The sequence below is a fragment of the Dysidea avara genome, chromosome 2, assembly GCF_963678975.1.
Source record: "Dysidea avara chromosome 2, odDysAvar1.4, whole genome shotgun sequence".
NCBI lineage: Eukaryota > Metazoa > Porifera > Demospongiae > Dictyoceratida > Dysideidae > Dysidea > Dysidea avara.
The window spans coordinates 5,760,715-5,776,649 of record NC_089273.1 but is presented as its reverse complement, the minus strand read 5'-3'; the positions used below and the strand labels follow the sequence as shown (position 1 = coordinate 5,776,649).

The 15,935-nt window shown below is 37.1% G+C and overlaps 1 protein-coding gene across 1 annotated transcript; it reads right to left on the bottom strand.

Annotated features, from left to right (window-relative positions):
• Nucleotides 1-8,935: 8,935 nt before the first annotated feature.
• On the bottom strand, nucleotides 8,936-9,544 carry LOC136247723 (uncharacterized). Its single transcript, XM_066039550.1, has one exon. It carries the CDS (start codon nucleotides 9,542-9,544, stop codon nucleotides 8,936-8,938), a length of 609 nt encoding a protein of 202 aa, XP_065895622.1.
• Nucleotides 9,545-15,935: the final 6,391 nt, after the last annotated feature.

Sequence of the window (15,935 nt, the reverse complement as noted above, 5' to 3'; positions counted from 1 at the left end):
GCGGCCAAGAAATGGCTGTGATGGTAGGTTAATGGTAAAAATTTTAATAACGACAATTCAGGTGAATTTTGTGCCAATTGACCAAGTGGCACCAAATTCACCTGAATTGTTGTTATTAAAATTTTTACCATTAACCTACCATCACAGCCATTTCTTGGCCACTACCTTGGATTTCACATCTTTTTTCACCATAGCCTTTTTGAGGACCGCACACTTTTTTTACAGCTTGGCTGTTTTGGATTAGATTTCACTTCTTTTTGTATTTGTATACCCCAAAGCCGGTCTATGGCCTGCTTTGGGACTTTTAAAACCTATCTTTTTTCTTTACCACAGGAAGAAGAAAAGATGAAGTAGATGTACCTTAAATATTTCTGATTTTATCAGTAAATGTACAAATTATATATATAATACATATATTTATTACAGAACTGTCCATGGTGGTTTCTTTGTAACTGAACACTCTTCAAGATAACTTCTTCTAGCTGTTCTCTCTACAGGGTGATTTATTTGTAGCTGGATTCTGTACAGGTGATTTTTTTGCTGCTGAGCTCTTTACAGAATAGTTTCTTTGTAGCTGAACTCTCTACAAGGTAACTTCTTCTAACTGATCTCTCTACAGTGAGATTTGTTTGTAGCTGAACTCTCTACAGGTGATTTGATTGCAGCTGAACTATCTAGATGATGGTTTCTTTGTAGCTGAACTCTCTACAAGGTAATTTCTTCTAGCTGAACTAAGATGAGTAAAAAATTGGAAATTTTAAAATAGGAATAGGGATCACTGGAGTGGTAATGTAAACCAAATCCCTATTTTGACTTGTTTCAAAATGACAGAGTACATAACTAAAGATTGATGACAGAGAGTCAAAATAGGGATTTGTGGTTTACATTACCACCCCAGCAATCCCTTCTTGTTTCGTGGCTTTTTTCAGTGATTCCTATTTCTTATTCTAAAAATTCTAATTTTTTATTCATATAGTTATGTACTTTTTAATAATCCACTAATGGATTATGGATTTCTTTTATTGATAATGAAGACTGTTGTGAATAGTGTAATTTTGCAATCAACACCGTCAACATTTCAGTACACACATGAAACTGATCAAATTGCAATCTGCATACAGAATGAAAGTCTCCTAGAATTCACATTACTGGTGCCTTTAATAGATGACAAATTCAGTGCAAGGATTGTTGTTATACACTTGATTGCATTATTAGAGTATGTACATGAATGCTCTATTAGACTATTTAATCTGGATAACCCACCCATGTACAACAATCACGGAGCGAAAAAACCACCTTGCAACAAATTCTTCAGCACAGATTAAGCTTCTTGGCCTATACTGATAATATTAAAGACAAAATCTATTAACGACAAGTAGTGCACACCAAAAAACCTAACTATGAGCGTGAACTTGTATGGCTTCTCATGGGTAATGGTGTTTTGGCAAGAAGACACGGCCCAGTTTGGGCTGTTTCCATCCGAAAACTCAATCAAAAATAGGTCATGGACACGTGGAAGGACTCAGTAAGCATGGCTATTTCTATATAGTTTTTAGCACGAAAAAATGGATAACTTTTGCTGTACATGAGTGAAACAAAATATATATGAAGAATATGAACACAATGGCAAATTTCAGTTTGTCCTAAATGTTTCCTTTTCACTTGATACTTAATAGTGGACCAATACTCATTGCAAATAACCATCAGAAGGAGTTGGAGGATGCTTTCTTACATGTAGGTGGCTTTTAGACATGCATTCTATTACAGTTTTTCCAAATAAAATGCAATCCCTATTATGAAACTACTATCGTGGTTCATGATATCGACAAGTACAAAAAAAAGGAATTTTCATCTAGAGTAGGGACCATAACACATCGATAAAAAGTACTGAAACAAGCTGGAGTAGCACGCGATATTAAATCACAGTAAAACAATAAGAAGTGTTATATACCTATTGTGCATTTCCATTATGATATCTTGAGCACAGTAGGGATATAACACTACTTATTGTATTACTGTGATTTAATATCGTGCAATAGTCCAGCTGGTTTCAGTACTTTTTATCGATGTGCTATGGTCCCTACTCTAGTTGAAAATTCCAATTTCTTTTGCATACTTATTTGTTAACTTTTTTTGCAAATAATTATTATGACTCAATGACCCCACGTATACCACATCTGAAATCGTGCTGCGCGACCTATGCAGCTATATCAATTATTGTATGAAAAGTGAAGTATCCATAATGCTTCATTGTCAGCTATGTTCAACCTGTTACACAGCATTTCGAATTAAGAACTGTTCGAAAAGCACCTCAGCAATCCACGGATACTGAAAAAAAGAAATGGTGTTGCGCCCCCAGTTAGCTATATCAATTATCATTTGAAAAGTGAAGTAGCCATTACGTTTTGCTGTTGGCTATGTTCAACTCTTTACACAGTAGTACGAATCAAGAACTGTTCAAAAAGCATCTTTGCAATCAAACCAGCCACTATGAAAACTACGGACGATTTCCAGAAGCCATCACATGTTACCGTCAAATCAACACTTTTTGCTGCCAGCAAAGATGAATGGCACACAAAGGAGGACACTGGTAAGTCCATGAAGAATATGTTGTACCAACTATGGTATGTTATGTCAAAAGGCACCTGGTGGGCTGAGGCAACGTCGAACAGTGAAAAAATCAAGCCTGTAGCCTTAGCTTTTATCGATTTGCACTTACCTGAAGGCATCAGTCAGTCAGTAGAAAAATCCATTAAATATATACATATATATATAGTATTTTCAAATTCTGTAGAAACTTTTTGAAAGCGTTTCAGGTCGATCTGAAAGCTTGTTTGGGCTTGATTTTACCTAACCAATAATGCCTCATCGTTGTCTGGGTAAATTGAGGCTGGTTTTTGTGTGATGTTATTTCATGGGCCATGCCTACTACTTTGTGATCCCTACTATACACTACTATTGTACTGTATGATATGGTATTCTTTTGTGATACATTGAATAATGAATTGTCTTGGATTAAACAAATTGTTTGCAGTAAATCATATTCCTCAATTTAGTAAATTGTATTGCACAATTTAAATTTACATTCTTAAATTTAATAAAACGTACACTTCAATTTATTTAAACCATTGTACAGATTTCGATTTCGTATAAATCGTAGAATTTTAGAGCAAAAAATTGTGATACAAATGGTACCCCATACTCTACAGGATGACTTGTAACATAGCTGAACAGAGTGACTTGTTGCCTACTTGATTAGTCACTATTCTGTACATGGTGACTTTTAACATGTTTGACCTCCGTAGTAGATTGATTAGCTGTAAGTGACTGCTCTAATAGGGTGACTGTATCTCAATCACACAGTTAATACAGATAGTTGACTTTCACATAACTCAGTGGTTCTAAATTTGATTTTTCTAAACCGTGAAGGGATCTTTCTGTAATGATTGATCCATTAACAGCCACTGCAGCCATATGGCATGGCATCATAACTTACTCATAGAATAAACTTCAGCCTTGCCTATAACTTATAAAATGAGCAAGTTGTTCTAGTACTGAAGCTGACATGCCCATAGAGTAGAGCTGTACCGATAATCGGGTCAGCCAAAATATCGGCCGCCGATATGGAATTTTTTATTAATATTGGCATCGGTACAGAACAGTAGGAGGACCGATATTGCTACTGATATTTATATAGCAATAGTTTGTACATAAGCAGATTATAATATTGGTTTTCTATGTTATCCATGTGGCTGTTCAGTGGCAGTAGCTTATTGTTCACTGCACAGCAAGCACTACGCTACAAGAAGCCATACAAATACATGCAATTCTAGTGTTTGTTGCTTCAGTCTTAAATGAAGCTGTGGTATATATAGTACCTTTGTAATATAAAAGAATAGTCACAGGATAACTAAGGAAACCAACTGTACCAGCCTTCACACAAGCCAATAAAATGCGGAGGAATGCAGAAATATCCGTTTAAGGCTTCATGGGAGTATGCATAAAAAATTTTTGTGGGTGCCTAATTGTCTGGATTGCACAATAGAAATGCAAGCCACTATCACCACATGAATTGAATTAGCAATGATATATATCCACATGTTGTTGTAGAGAGGTAAATGAACACTTTTGCATAGATTATCTATGACTTTTGTTTGTAATTCAAATATCGGATCAACTATCGGTTATCGGCTTCTTTTGGTGGTATCCATATCGGATATCGGTACATGCCAAAAATCCATATCGGTACAGCTCTACCATAGAGGTCCTGCTTCTGAGATAACTGCATCCTTCCCAGACTAAACTAACCAGATCCTTCCCGTTTGTTAGGTAATAGTGTAAAGTATAACATTACATAATAGGCAAGTTAAATTTGAAAACTATCATTTGATAACAAAGAAAGGGTAATACGAGACAGGTAAAGTCGATAGTTGGGTGTGTCTATAAAATGAATCCAGTGGTTGAACTATTAATGGCTGGGGTGATTGATTATCCAGCATGGCAAAACCTATAAGCCCAAACCTGCTTGCAAATGTATCATGGTGGACATGAGTGTAAATACGCATGCGCAATAACATAAATGGGACAAATCATGAAGAAACCGGCTGTCGAATGGATCGCACTGTAAGTTAACTGTATAGAATAGTTCTTTGGAGTGTAATGCACTTTTACAAATACTTAGTTGGGATCCTTTGTTTGTTCAAGTAGGTCTTTAGACCTATTTGGTTGATAATTTTGTTGTGGTTACGGTTATGTAAACAAAAACAACATAGTTGACCTGCTTAAGCGAGTATTTAGATATATGGTTACTAAGTAATTCTGTGTATAGGATGGTTAGTATGATACGATTTGGCAATTCGGTCAGTAATGCCTGAGAATTTGGCCATCAATGAATTATTAATTAATCTACCTACATTTATAAAAGATTTGGTTTAATACTTTAAGCGGCTTGCCTGGTAGTTGTGGCAAGTAATTGTTTGCTTCTTTTGATAACAAAACTCAATCATGTGATTGTTACACATCATTTGCTTTCTTGCTGTATCTTTATGGTGTTATGTAGACTACTGAAGGTGGAAGGTATTTTCACAGCCAAAATCATCTTGTTTTGTATAGCCATCACAGAGCTACACATGTATCTGTTAAAACGGCATTTGTTTTCACTAACAAAAGACACTAGTGTAACTGTAAAAAGTTGGCTTCCTTGGACAAACAACACACCAGTACTAATGAGTCTCCTGATATTACTAGTTTACTGGGACTACTATACGTAGCCACAATTGACTACTCAATTAAAGCCAAGGTAGTACTAAAGCACAGACCAGCATGTAGACATTATTTTCCTTTAGTTTAGCTCACTCTGTAATTTCATCATATCTACTACCTTGGCATCTATAACATAATTATTATATCACTACACATTATCACATGACTACAGTTACCATGGTTTGTGGTGAATAAACGTGAGAGTATGAAAACAGTAACTATGGCAACTAGACAGTATTACTGTGCTTTATAAACATGATAATTAACTTGGTCATGAAGGGAATTATCAAGCTATATATAGTAACTATAATCTCCTTACAAGTCAATAAAACAAGAAATTTACATTACATCAACAGTATTACATCATAGTACAAGGAAGACAATACTATAAAATCAAATGTATTACATATAGTGTTTATTTCATTGAACAAATTAGTATAGACTGCTTGTCCAGTGATCAATTCTAAATCATTCTAAATCATTCAAGCAGTTATTGTCAATTGATAACTTGTTCTGTTAATATGGAAGTAAATTTTGGCTGTAGTAGGAGCGACAAACAATCAACCACCAGTTGTCAATTCCTGTGCTGTACAGGATAGTCATGCTATTGAGAACTGCTGTAACCTGGGATACCGGTATTCAAAGTTCGGCTTTGTCTTTTACAAACATAATGTTTATACTATTAAGAACGTTTGTGGAAATTGTCTAGCAGTTCAAAAAGGTTATTGTGACACTATTACTGCTGGAGGAGGATGGCTGGTCATCCAGAGAAGACAAGATGGAAGTGTTGACTTTAACAGAGACTGGGTAGATTATGAAGATGGATTTGGTAGCCTGACTGGAGAATTTTGGTATGGTCTACGTGCTGTTGATTGTCTTGCCAATTAAGAACAGTGGGAGCTACGTGTTGACTATACATTTACTAATGGAACAAAAGGTTATCTATCATACGGTAACTTTAGAGTAGGACCAGCCACTGAACAGTATCCATTAACTATATCAGGATTTGATGGAATTACTACTGATCCATTTTACGCTATTCAAAAAAGATCTGGCTGGTCATTGAATGGCTGGAAATTTACAATGATGGATAGGGATAATGATAGATGGGATAGAAATTGTGCAGCAAATAATAATGGTCTCAATGGTGGTGGATGGTGGTACAATCAATGCTCTGCTCTATATCTCAACCATCAGTACAACTACAGTCATACAGTATACCTCAATGGCAAGTAACATCCTCTACCATTTACAGAAATCAAAATCAGACCAAAGGATTGCATCATTTAACTTCATAATGATGATGTATGCAGAGACAAATATAATGTTCAGCAGTAGACCCACCACAATGTCCTATCATGCGCAGGCTTGATTGGTCACTGTAGGACAAGGTTGGACATTCCAATCAATTAAAGTCCAATGTAGTAGTTAAATGAAGGCCTTTTCACACTACGCTCGAATTTGCATCAATCCGGATCCAACTATTTCACACCTGATCCGGATCAGATCCAATCCACTTCTAAATCCAGCTTAAGGCCAATCCACTTTGCAAGGTGAATTGGTCGACCGATGCGCATTCACTTTCTGATTAACTGCACTCCATATCATGTGATCTTGAATTATTGATTCGTGCAACACGTGTGTTATGGCGCCAAGTTGGAGTGTGGAAGCTACACAAGCCCTGATTGCTATATGGGGAGAACAAAACATACAAGAAAACCTTGATGGGGTTAGCAGGAACAAAACAATCTTCAAGAAAATAGTGGTCGCTACACCCTTGTATGAAAGAGAATACACCCTTGTATGAAAGAGAAAAGATACGACTTTGATTACAAGCAGTGCTACACGAAGGTGAAGAACCTAAAGGCTAAGTACAACAAGGTAAAAGATTCAGAGCTAACTTAGTCTCGCGGCGCCCGACCCTAAAAAGAGGGTCTGGTGAAACTGTGTACAAAAAGTTTGGCGCTGCCGGAATGTTGGAAGCTCCAATCAGATCGCTCCATTTCAAATTGATTATGTAATGTGTACATTTCAAAAGATTCGCGGCTTACGGTTAATTACATCCGGTGACTCTGCTGCTTAAACTCATTGAGAAAACAGCCATACAATTCTGTTGGGTTCGTTTTAATGTTGAATAAATAAAGTAGCACTATTGGTTTGGTGATGCTGTAAGCGGATCTGGTTGAATGGATGTTGTGACGTAAACAGTGCACTTACGTAACACGTAAAACGTCATCCAATAAACATTCCAGAGCTCAAACTTTTTGTACACAGTTTCACCAGACCCTCTTTTTAGGGTCGGGCGCCGCGAGACTAGAGCTAACTCAGCATAGTGAAGCGTATTTCTCCTAGGTTGAGGATAATAATTGTGGGATGGAAAACAATAGGAAAACATGCCAACCTTTGAGGAGCTAGATGCTATACTAGCTGTACGGGCAACATTTAACCCCACTGTAATAATAGAAAACACCTCAGGAAGCAGTGTTAGAGATCAAGGCATCCCCTGTATTAAAACCACACCCAAGCATATCGTATCTTCCATGTGTACAGAACTCGATGACTGCAATCCACTAGAGACTAGCTGTTTTTCAACATCGGCAGTGGTTGAGCCAGCAAAAGGATCAACTACTACAGTTGATCATATTGCAGAAGCAACTGAAGAGACACCACCATCACTAAAAAGCAAGGAGAAAGTCCAGAGTGCACAATCTGTAGATGATCAAGGCATGTATTAAAATGCAATGAATAGCTATGGCATAATTATATGTATGTGTGTGTGTAATAGATAAATGGTTAAGTTTGAAAAGACAAGAGGTTGGTTGTCACTTGTTTTCGCTATTAAGTATCTTTATATTTGGCAAGAAGCGAAAGAGAGATTCAGAAGACTTGATCTCAAAGATAGCTAAAATTGACGAGGAAGCAGAGAAAAAAGCTGAGGGACGAGAGAAGAGGTGGCTAGAGTCTGAAGACAGAAGAGAGGAGGGAATATAAAGACCGTCATGCTCAGATGATGATTTCAATGTTTACTGGTTTTATGACTCAGATGAGTAGCATGATGTCTCAACCCCCAGGTCCCATGTCATCTTTCCCACATGTTTATCCACACTACAATCATGCTACAGGGAATCCTATATTTCCTGGCCAGGATTTTATGCCTAACTACAGTAGTGTACCATTTACCAACCGAAGTAGTGTGGATAATGATCCTGAACTAGACCCAATGTACAATCTGATTAATAGTACACTATACAACTGTATAAATAGTTTGTCAAAACAACAAGTGTTCATGTTATCAATATAATTTTATGTCATGTGATCTACTGGTGTGCTATACATATTGGCTCAATGCACTGCGTATGTTGCTAGCATTTCCGTCAGCCACTGTTGCAACAGGTGGAAGAACTGGTGTACTGCTGTTGAATGTATTGGTTCTATGGATACAGTCAGGTCGGCATACATCTCCTAATTGCTCACAAATATTGTGCAACACAACACAGGAGGCCACTGCATTTGTGGTATGCAGAGTATAATAGTCCATACTCTTCAACAAGCAATGTCATCTTTCCTTCAAACGTCCAAAAGCATTCTCCACTACCATCCTGACAATAGTTGAAGTGCCGTTCAGCTGCTGTTAAATGACCGGTATCAGGATAAGGCTTCATCATCCAAGGCTTTAAAGGATAGGCAGAATAAGTAGTGGTACATTCACACCATTAATGGTTCTTGTCCAGTTGGGGAGAAGGGTACCAGAGGATGCTTTGTTATAAAATGTTGAATTTGCAAGCACCCTTGCATCATGTACTTTTCCTGGCCAACCAATATTTACATCTATGAATTGACCTTGTGAATCTACAACTGCTTGCATCAGAATAGAATAGAAAGCCTTGTGGTTGTAACAATCAGATGGGCAATCAGTTGGCTTTAAAATGGGAACATGAGTCCCGTCAATTGCTCCAGTTACCTGGGGAAATGCCAACAGAGCTTCAAAGTCTTGTATTATTTTCCTGAACCTTGATTCTGATGGCATCTGCACATTCAGTGGTAGCAGATAATATGTGATAGCACTAGTGGTTCTACAAATGATAGTACACACTGTTAAAATACCTAGTCCAAAATGTTCAGCAATTATTGTTCTGTACTCGATATTTGTTGCAAGACGCCAGATGGTGACAGCTACATGCATATCAACAGCAACAGCAACAGGTAAACGATCCTTTGTCACTGCCTTGCTTATGTGTAGCCTTAGCTTGTCACACAGCACACCAAACATAGCTTTACTCATCCGTATGTTTTCATGCCACTAGTCATCTCCAAATGCACCAGCTTTAGCTGCCTTCCAGTACACATGTGAACGTGGCTTAGACCACACACTACGATCCAGAGGACTTTCACTCCAGGCAGCTACAAAATACATACTAATGTGTGTTGCATCTGAGGTAAATATAATTCATATTTAATGCATAGCAATATGTACACATATAATTTATCCACACAAAAACAGCCAAGCTATGAAAAAATGGTGCAGTCTTAAAAAGGCTGGGTGAAAAAGTTGTAAAATCAAAGGTGGCAGCCAAGAAATGGCTGCAATGATGTTAATGCTAATAAATTTTAACAATACACACAGCCATTATTAATTTTTTTTAGCATTAACATCATTGCGGCCATTTCTAGGCCCCCACCTTTGATTTCACAACTTTTTTCACCCAGGATTTTTAAGGCCACACCATTTTTCACAGCTTGGCTGTTTTGTGTGAATTTCACTTCATTTTGTACTTTATAAGGACCCATAACCAGCCTATGGCTGACTTTGAGGTTGTTTTTACTCACATTTCTTTTCTATGCAGATACAATGATAATTATTGAAGACAGACTTATAAATGTATTTCATTGCATGATTTAATTCAATATTTGATAATATTATTGTAATACTCTAATAGAGTGCACTTTTTTTGAGGACTTCTAATAGAACATACATAGAATGTTCTAGAACAATCTAGTACTTCTATTGGTAGATCTATGAAATTACAAACATTTGATTATAAGCAGATTTCAACTAAAAATTTCATTTATAAAGCGGAAATTAAGTGAGGTGATCAGCAAAGGTAGCAGTGGTTCAGTGGTCAAGGATGCAGGTCTGGTTCGAACTATGGTAAGCTTTTTATTTGACATTTTTGCACATCTTTTTTACCCTGCGGTGACTGCTCTATTAGAGTATCGCGATCACACGATTTTACACTTGCTTGGTTTTTGCTTTATAACTTTGTCACTGTAACTCTATCATACACTACAATATCGTAGTGTATAGTAGGGACCACAAAGGAGTGGGCGTGGCCCACAAAATAATATCACCCAAAATACAACCTCAATTTCCCCTAACGATGATCAGGCAGCATTGGTTAGGTGAAACTAAGCCCAAACAAGCTTTCAGATCTACCCGAAATGCTTTCAACAAGTTGCTACGGATTTTAAAAATAATTTATTTAACAGAATTTTCTACTGACTGAGTAAGTAACTGACTGACTGATGCCTTCAAACAAGCATAACTCGATAACGGCTAAGGCTACGGGATTGATTTTTTCGCTGTTCAACGTCACTTTGTCCCGACAGGTGCCTTTTGGCATACTGCAGTATGTACAATGCATTCTTCATGGACTTACCAGTGTCCTCCTTTGTATCCCATTCATCTTTGCTGACAGCGAAAAGTGTCAATTTCACGACAGCACGTGATGCTTCCCTTCACGTAAAGGAAATCGTCCGTATTTTTCATAGTGGCTATTTTGATAGCAGAGGTGCTTGTCAAACAGTTCTTGATTCGTACTGTTATGTAATGGGTTGAACACAGCCAACAACGAAGCATAATGGATACTTCACTTTTCATACGATAATTGGTATAACTGGAGCACGCGGCATCATTTCTTTTGCAATGCGTCTCGGTGTGCAGAGTTGCTTTTCGAACAGTTCTTGATTCAAAAATGCTGCTTAACGGGTTGAATATAGCTGACAACGAAGTGTAATGGATACTTCACTTTTCAGACGATAATTGGGGTGAATGGCGCCATTTCAGATGCAGTATGTGTGGGTTCACCAGTCATAATAATTATTTACAAAACAAAGTTAACAAACAAGTACAAAGAAAAATTTGGAATTTTCAACTAGAGTAGAGACCATGGCACATCGATAAAAAGTACTGAAACAAGCTGGAGTAGTGCACGATATTAAATCACAGTAAAACAATAAGAAGTGTTATATCCCTACTGTGCTCAAGATACCATATATAATGGAAATGCACAGTAGGGATATAACACTTCTTATTGTTTTACTGTGATTTAATATCGTGCACTACTCCACCTTGTTTCAGTACTTTTTATCGATGTGCTATGGTCCCTACTCTAGTTGAAAATTCCAAATTTTTCTGTGTAATTGTTGCTATTCAAACTATCAAAAGGCACTGCTACAATGATCAGCCTATCTACACACCAATTTTCAAGTTATTTCTTTCTCAGTTTATCCTGTAGCCATGACAGAAGTTTGATTTTTTACGTGAATAAACACTCATAACTCCTTGAATATTCCTCAGATTCCAAACAAACTTGGTATGTGAATCCACCGTTACATGCTCTTAATTTGTGTTAAAGATCGAGGCAATTGAGTTACGTGTTTGCATTTTATAGCAATTGTTGCAAAGTGTGCGAAAAGAAATCGAAACCCCCGTATGGCATAAGAAAAAAACAAAGAAATTAAAATGAAACTTTGAACACCCATATCTCGCAAATGGCTGCTGCGAATTTAATCAAATTTGCTGTGTGGCGTACCCTACCTAGGGAACAGCCGTAATGCAAAAATAATGTGTTTTGGAGAAGGGGCCATGGAGCTATGCATGCATGAAAAGGCTGTTTTCTTTCTTCCTGTTAATATACTCATGGTGTGGTTGCTGGCTTTCTTGGCCACATGACAAACTAACGCATGTCTTGATTTTACAATAATATTAGGTTATGATACCAGTTATAAGTGTACAACATACAGTCTGTGAAGACTGAGCATACCTATCTAAACAACGTTTCACTTGCCTTCAAAGCATTCTTCTTCTTCGTTGATGACACTTTCGCTGAGCACACAATCTTTGTTCCGCAGTTCTCAATTGTCATTGGTGATTAAGGTTACGGAATAGTTTTAAATGCGTGGGCGGAACAAATTACAAAACTTGCTTTAAACTAAGCAGGGATAAATAATTTCAACAACTGTGTTGTGTTAGCAATACAACTAATTGTGCTTGTTTGTTTTTACTACAGAACAACGACTGTTCTTGGGTGTGTGGTCTACAATAGAGCGATGTTTTATAAAAACGCGCCGTCAAAAACCAGACTAACAGATTACTGAATCCTTATAATTTCAACACAAGTGACTAAACAACTAAAATATCTAGGTCCTGTGGAAGCGATTTTTTAAGTTTCTGGTTGTATAGACGTTTTATTGAACTTTTAGTAGCTTTTCGAGTGAAACAAGCTCTTTGAAGGCTTGTATCTGAGTAACTGGGAAGAAACACGCCAAAAACGCTTCCACAGGACCTAATAAATTTAATATACAGTATCACTATGCCCCAGAAAAGCCAATAGAGCTTACAGCTTTTGCTGTATTTGGCGGCGGAAAAACATGGTAGTGACAGCTGGAGCTGAGCGATGTATGGGCTGGCTTACCCGTGTTGCTACAACAAATTGTAGTGTTCCACCTGCCTCAAACTACACTGTAGCTACATAAAAACATTAAATATGAAGGGCTTCACCTTCATTTAAAACTTTTCACGCTGCTAGACTGATTTTATGGGCTTCTCAAAAAGTATCGATAGGCATTCAAAATTTTGAATGATTGCCCGTGACTATACCGTAACCTTAAGGAATTAGTGTTTTCTCAGTTGAATCAGTGTCCAGACGAAGAGAGAGCAGCAGTAACAGTTAGAAAACAAACAGGAGCCATTATTAACACTATTGCATAAGAAAACATGATCAAACATGGTGCAACACTTTTAGTGCAAACAGGCACAATTCATTTAAGGAATGGTGTAATGTGAAAAGGAATTTAATCCACTTAAGTTGAAGCCATAATCAGATGCAGTTATGAATTCAATGCACATTAGCTGTGAAAAGGCCATTAACACTTGTATCAATTGCACAAAGCATTGGTGGTTGTTGTGAGTTAACAACTGTTGCTAATTGAATGGGAGTAGGCCTAGTACATTCATGGCCACCCCCCTTGGGTTGTGAGAATGTAGTGTCTCCTAGCAACTAAGTGGTAGTTATGATTAGCAGTAGAAGCCATAAACCAAACAGATAAACTGTATCCTAAGGCTCTATCCATTCTTTTGATAGCTAGGACATTATGTCTGAGCAAACTGAGTTATTGTCAGACACAGAGGCTATTTGGACAGCAAATGTCCAGTGACTGACTGTTATATATGTCTCTGGATGTATGTTATTTGACAGGTTATCATGTGGCTATTAGTATTGTAATCACAACATGTACATTATAACCTGGTAGTGTATTTCAGTATAACTTAGTTCAATGTAGTGGGTGGGGTCTGCAACTATGCATACAAGACTATTACCATGTTTGGAAGTTTAGATTCGTAGACATCAATTGATCAGTTGATCATTTAGTTACTATAATTATATGGTGATAAGTGGTAGCATTTACGTAATACCAAATTGTCTTTGATTTAACAAATCGTATGCAGTAAATTATACTACAAGCAGAAGGAAAAATCAAAAATATTAAATTGGATTAGGGACCAAAGAATAAAAAAGTAGTGAAACAAGAGAGGTTGCCTACTGTATATACCTGCAGATATACTAACGGACATTTAATCCCTAATTCAGTCATAGGTAGTAGACTGAAGTATGTATAGGAATTATATGTTCATTAGTAGGTAGAGGCAATCTCTCTTGTTTTGTTACTTTTTCGCTATTTCCTTGTTGTACTACTTGTTATTCCTTGACCACTAATACTAATTTCTCCTTCTGCTCGTTGCTTTATAACTTCTATTTCTGTGACTCTCAGTAAACCCACCTACTGTAGTACACTTTTAAGATTTAAAATTTCGTTTACATGTTACAATTAAAATACACAAGCCATTGCTCAGGGAAGCAAGTCTCAAACCCTTACATATATTGAGTATTAGTTACGAAGTGGATATTTAGCCGGTCACCAGTCACGATACAAATATTTATTTAACAGATATTTGTTACTACAAATATTAGGAATCTGTCCCTATAGTTAAGAGACACGGTTGAAGGATTAAGAACAGCACTGCTAGGATTAGAAACAGTGTTCTTAAGATTAACAATAATGTACGAAAAGTATTGCACAAAAAGAGTGGGTGAAAGCGAAATATAGTACAAGGCGAAGCTGAGTGCTATAATTCGTCTCGAGACCACTCTTTGAGTGTTATATATTTCGTATAGCACGAGCAAGGCAATGCTTTACTGATACAAAGTTTCGAACTGGAACTCAAGTAAAACATGTGCGAAATTATTGGACACTCACCAAGCAAGCCTTCAGCGAAACAATCGACTTTGCTCTGGATACGGATGTACCTTGAAGACTGGCCCTCTGGAGTGCCTTTTCCTCGGTACTTTCTTCTCAAGTTCATCGTCCCAGGACTGTTAAGTTGAACAATCCAGAATGAGTGAGATTCTTCCAAGCTATGACCATGATGGAGACACATCATGCAATCAACTATCAAATTTATAACTAGCAGGCTACAGTGGCGGATCTAGATGGGTTTCTGGGGTTTCGACAGAAACCCCTTTTTAAATTTAACTCAGTGGTAGTCTAAATACATAAACATTGTTGTACTGACAATTTGTTATATCAAACAACTATAAACCACTGTATTCCAGTGTAGCTGCACTTAACTGACACTATTTATAGCTATTAAACCCTCAGCAACACTTCACTTTTCATCTCCCACTGTATTAAAAACAATCGAGATACTCTAATAGAGCAGTCAAGTAACTACTCTAATAGAGCAATCAGAGCTACAACTTATAGTCACCATCTTTGCCCTATACTAGTAGCTATATATAGTATTTACAGTTTAAAGCGTTGGATTTATTGTAATTGCTAACTAAAAGTAGCCTAAAATCCAATTTCAGAGCTTCTAAAATCTCAAACTTTTCTAGAGAAATGTCATCAGATGCCTTATTCAGCTATGCCAATTTTCAGAAACCCCCTTTTAAAAATCCTAGATCCGCCACTGGGCTAGGATTCCATGTCATTATATCAGCATGGTTTCCCTGTGCTAGTTATAGCAAAATTGTTAACCAATACATTAACACTGTACTGTGGCTAGCTATTCTATAACTAGCTACATCTACGTGTGGTTATATTACAGAATAATATATTCTGGGTGTGGTATCTGAACTAGTGAACTAGCAAAGGCCACTCCAAATAAATTCTTTGTTTCCTGTCCTGGATTCAGGCATATTTGCATGCAAGCGGGCGGTCCATTTCCATTATTTCATTGTCAGATTGGCAGCCATTCAAGCCATTATTTGTCTGGCACAGCAATAAAAACTGCATACAAGCATGCTTAATACATGTACCTTCATTTTCAGTCGAAAAATAACAAAAATCGTGAATTTTGCTGACTTGATAGCATTGCTGATACGTGAGCTGAC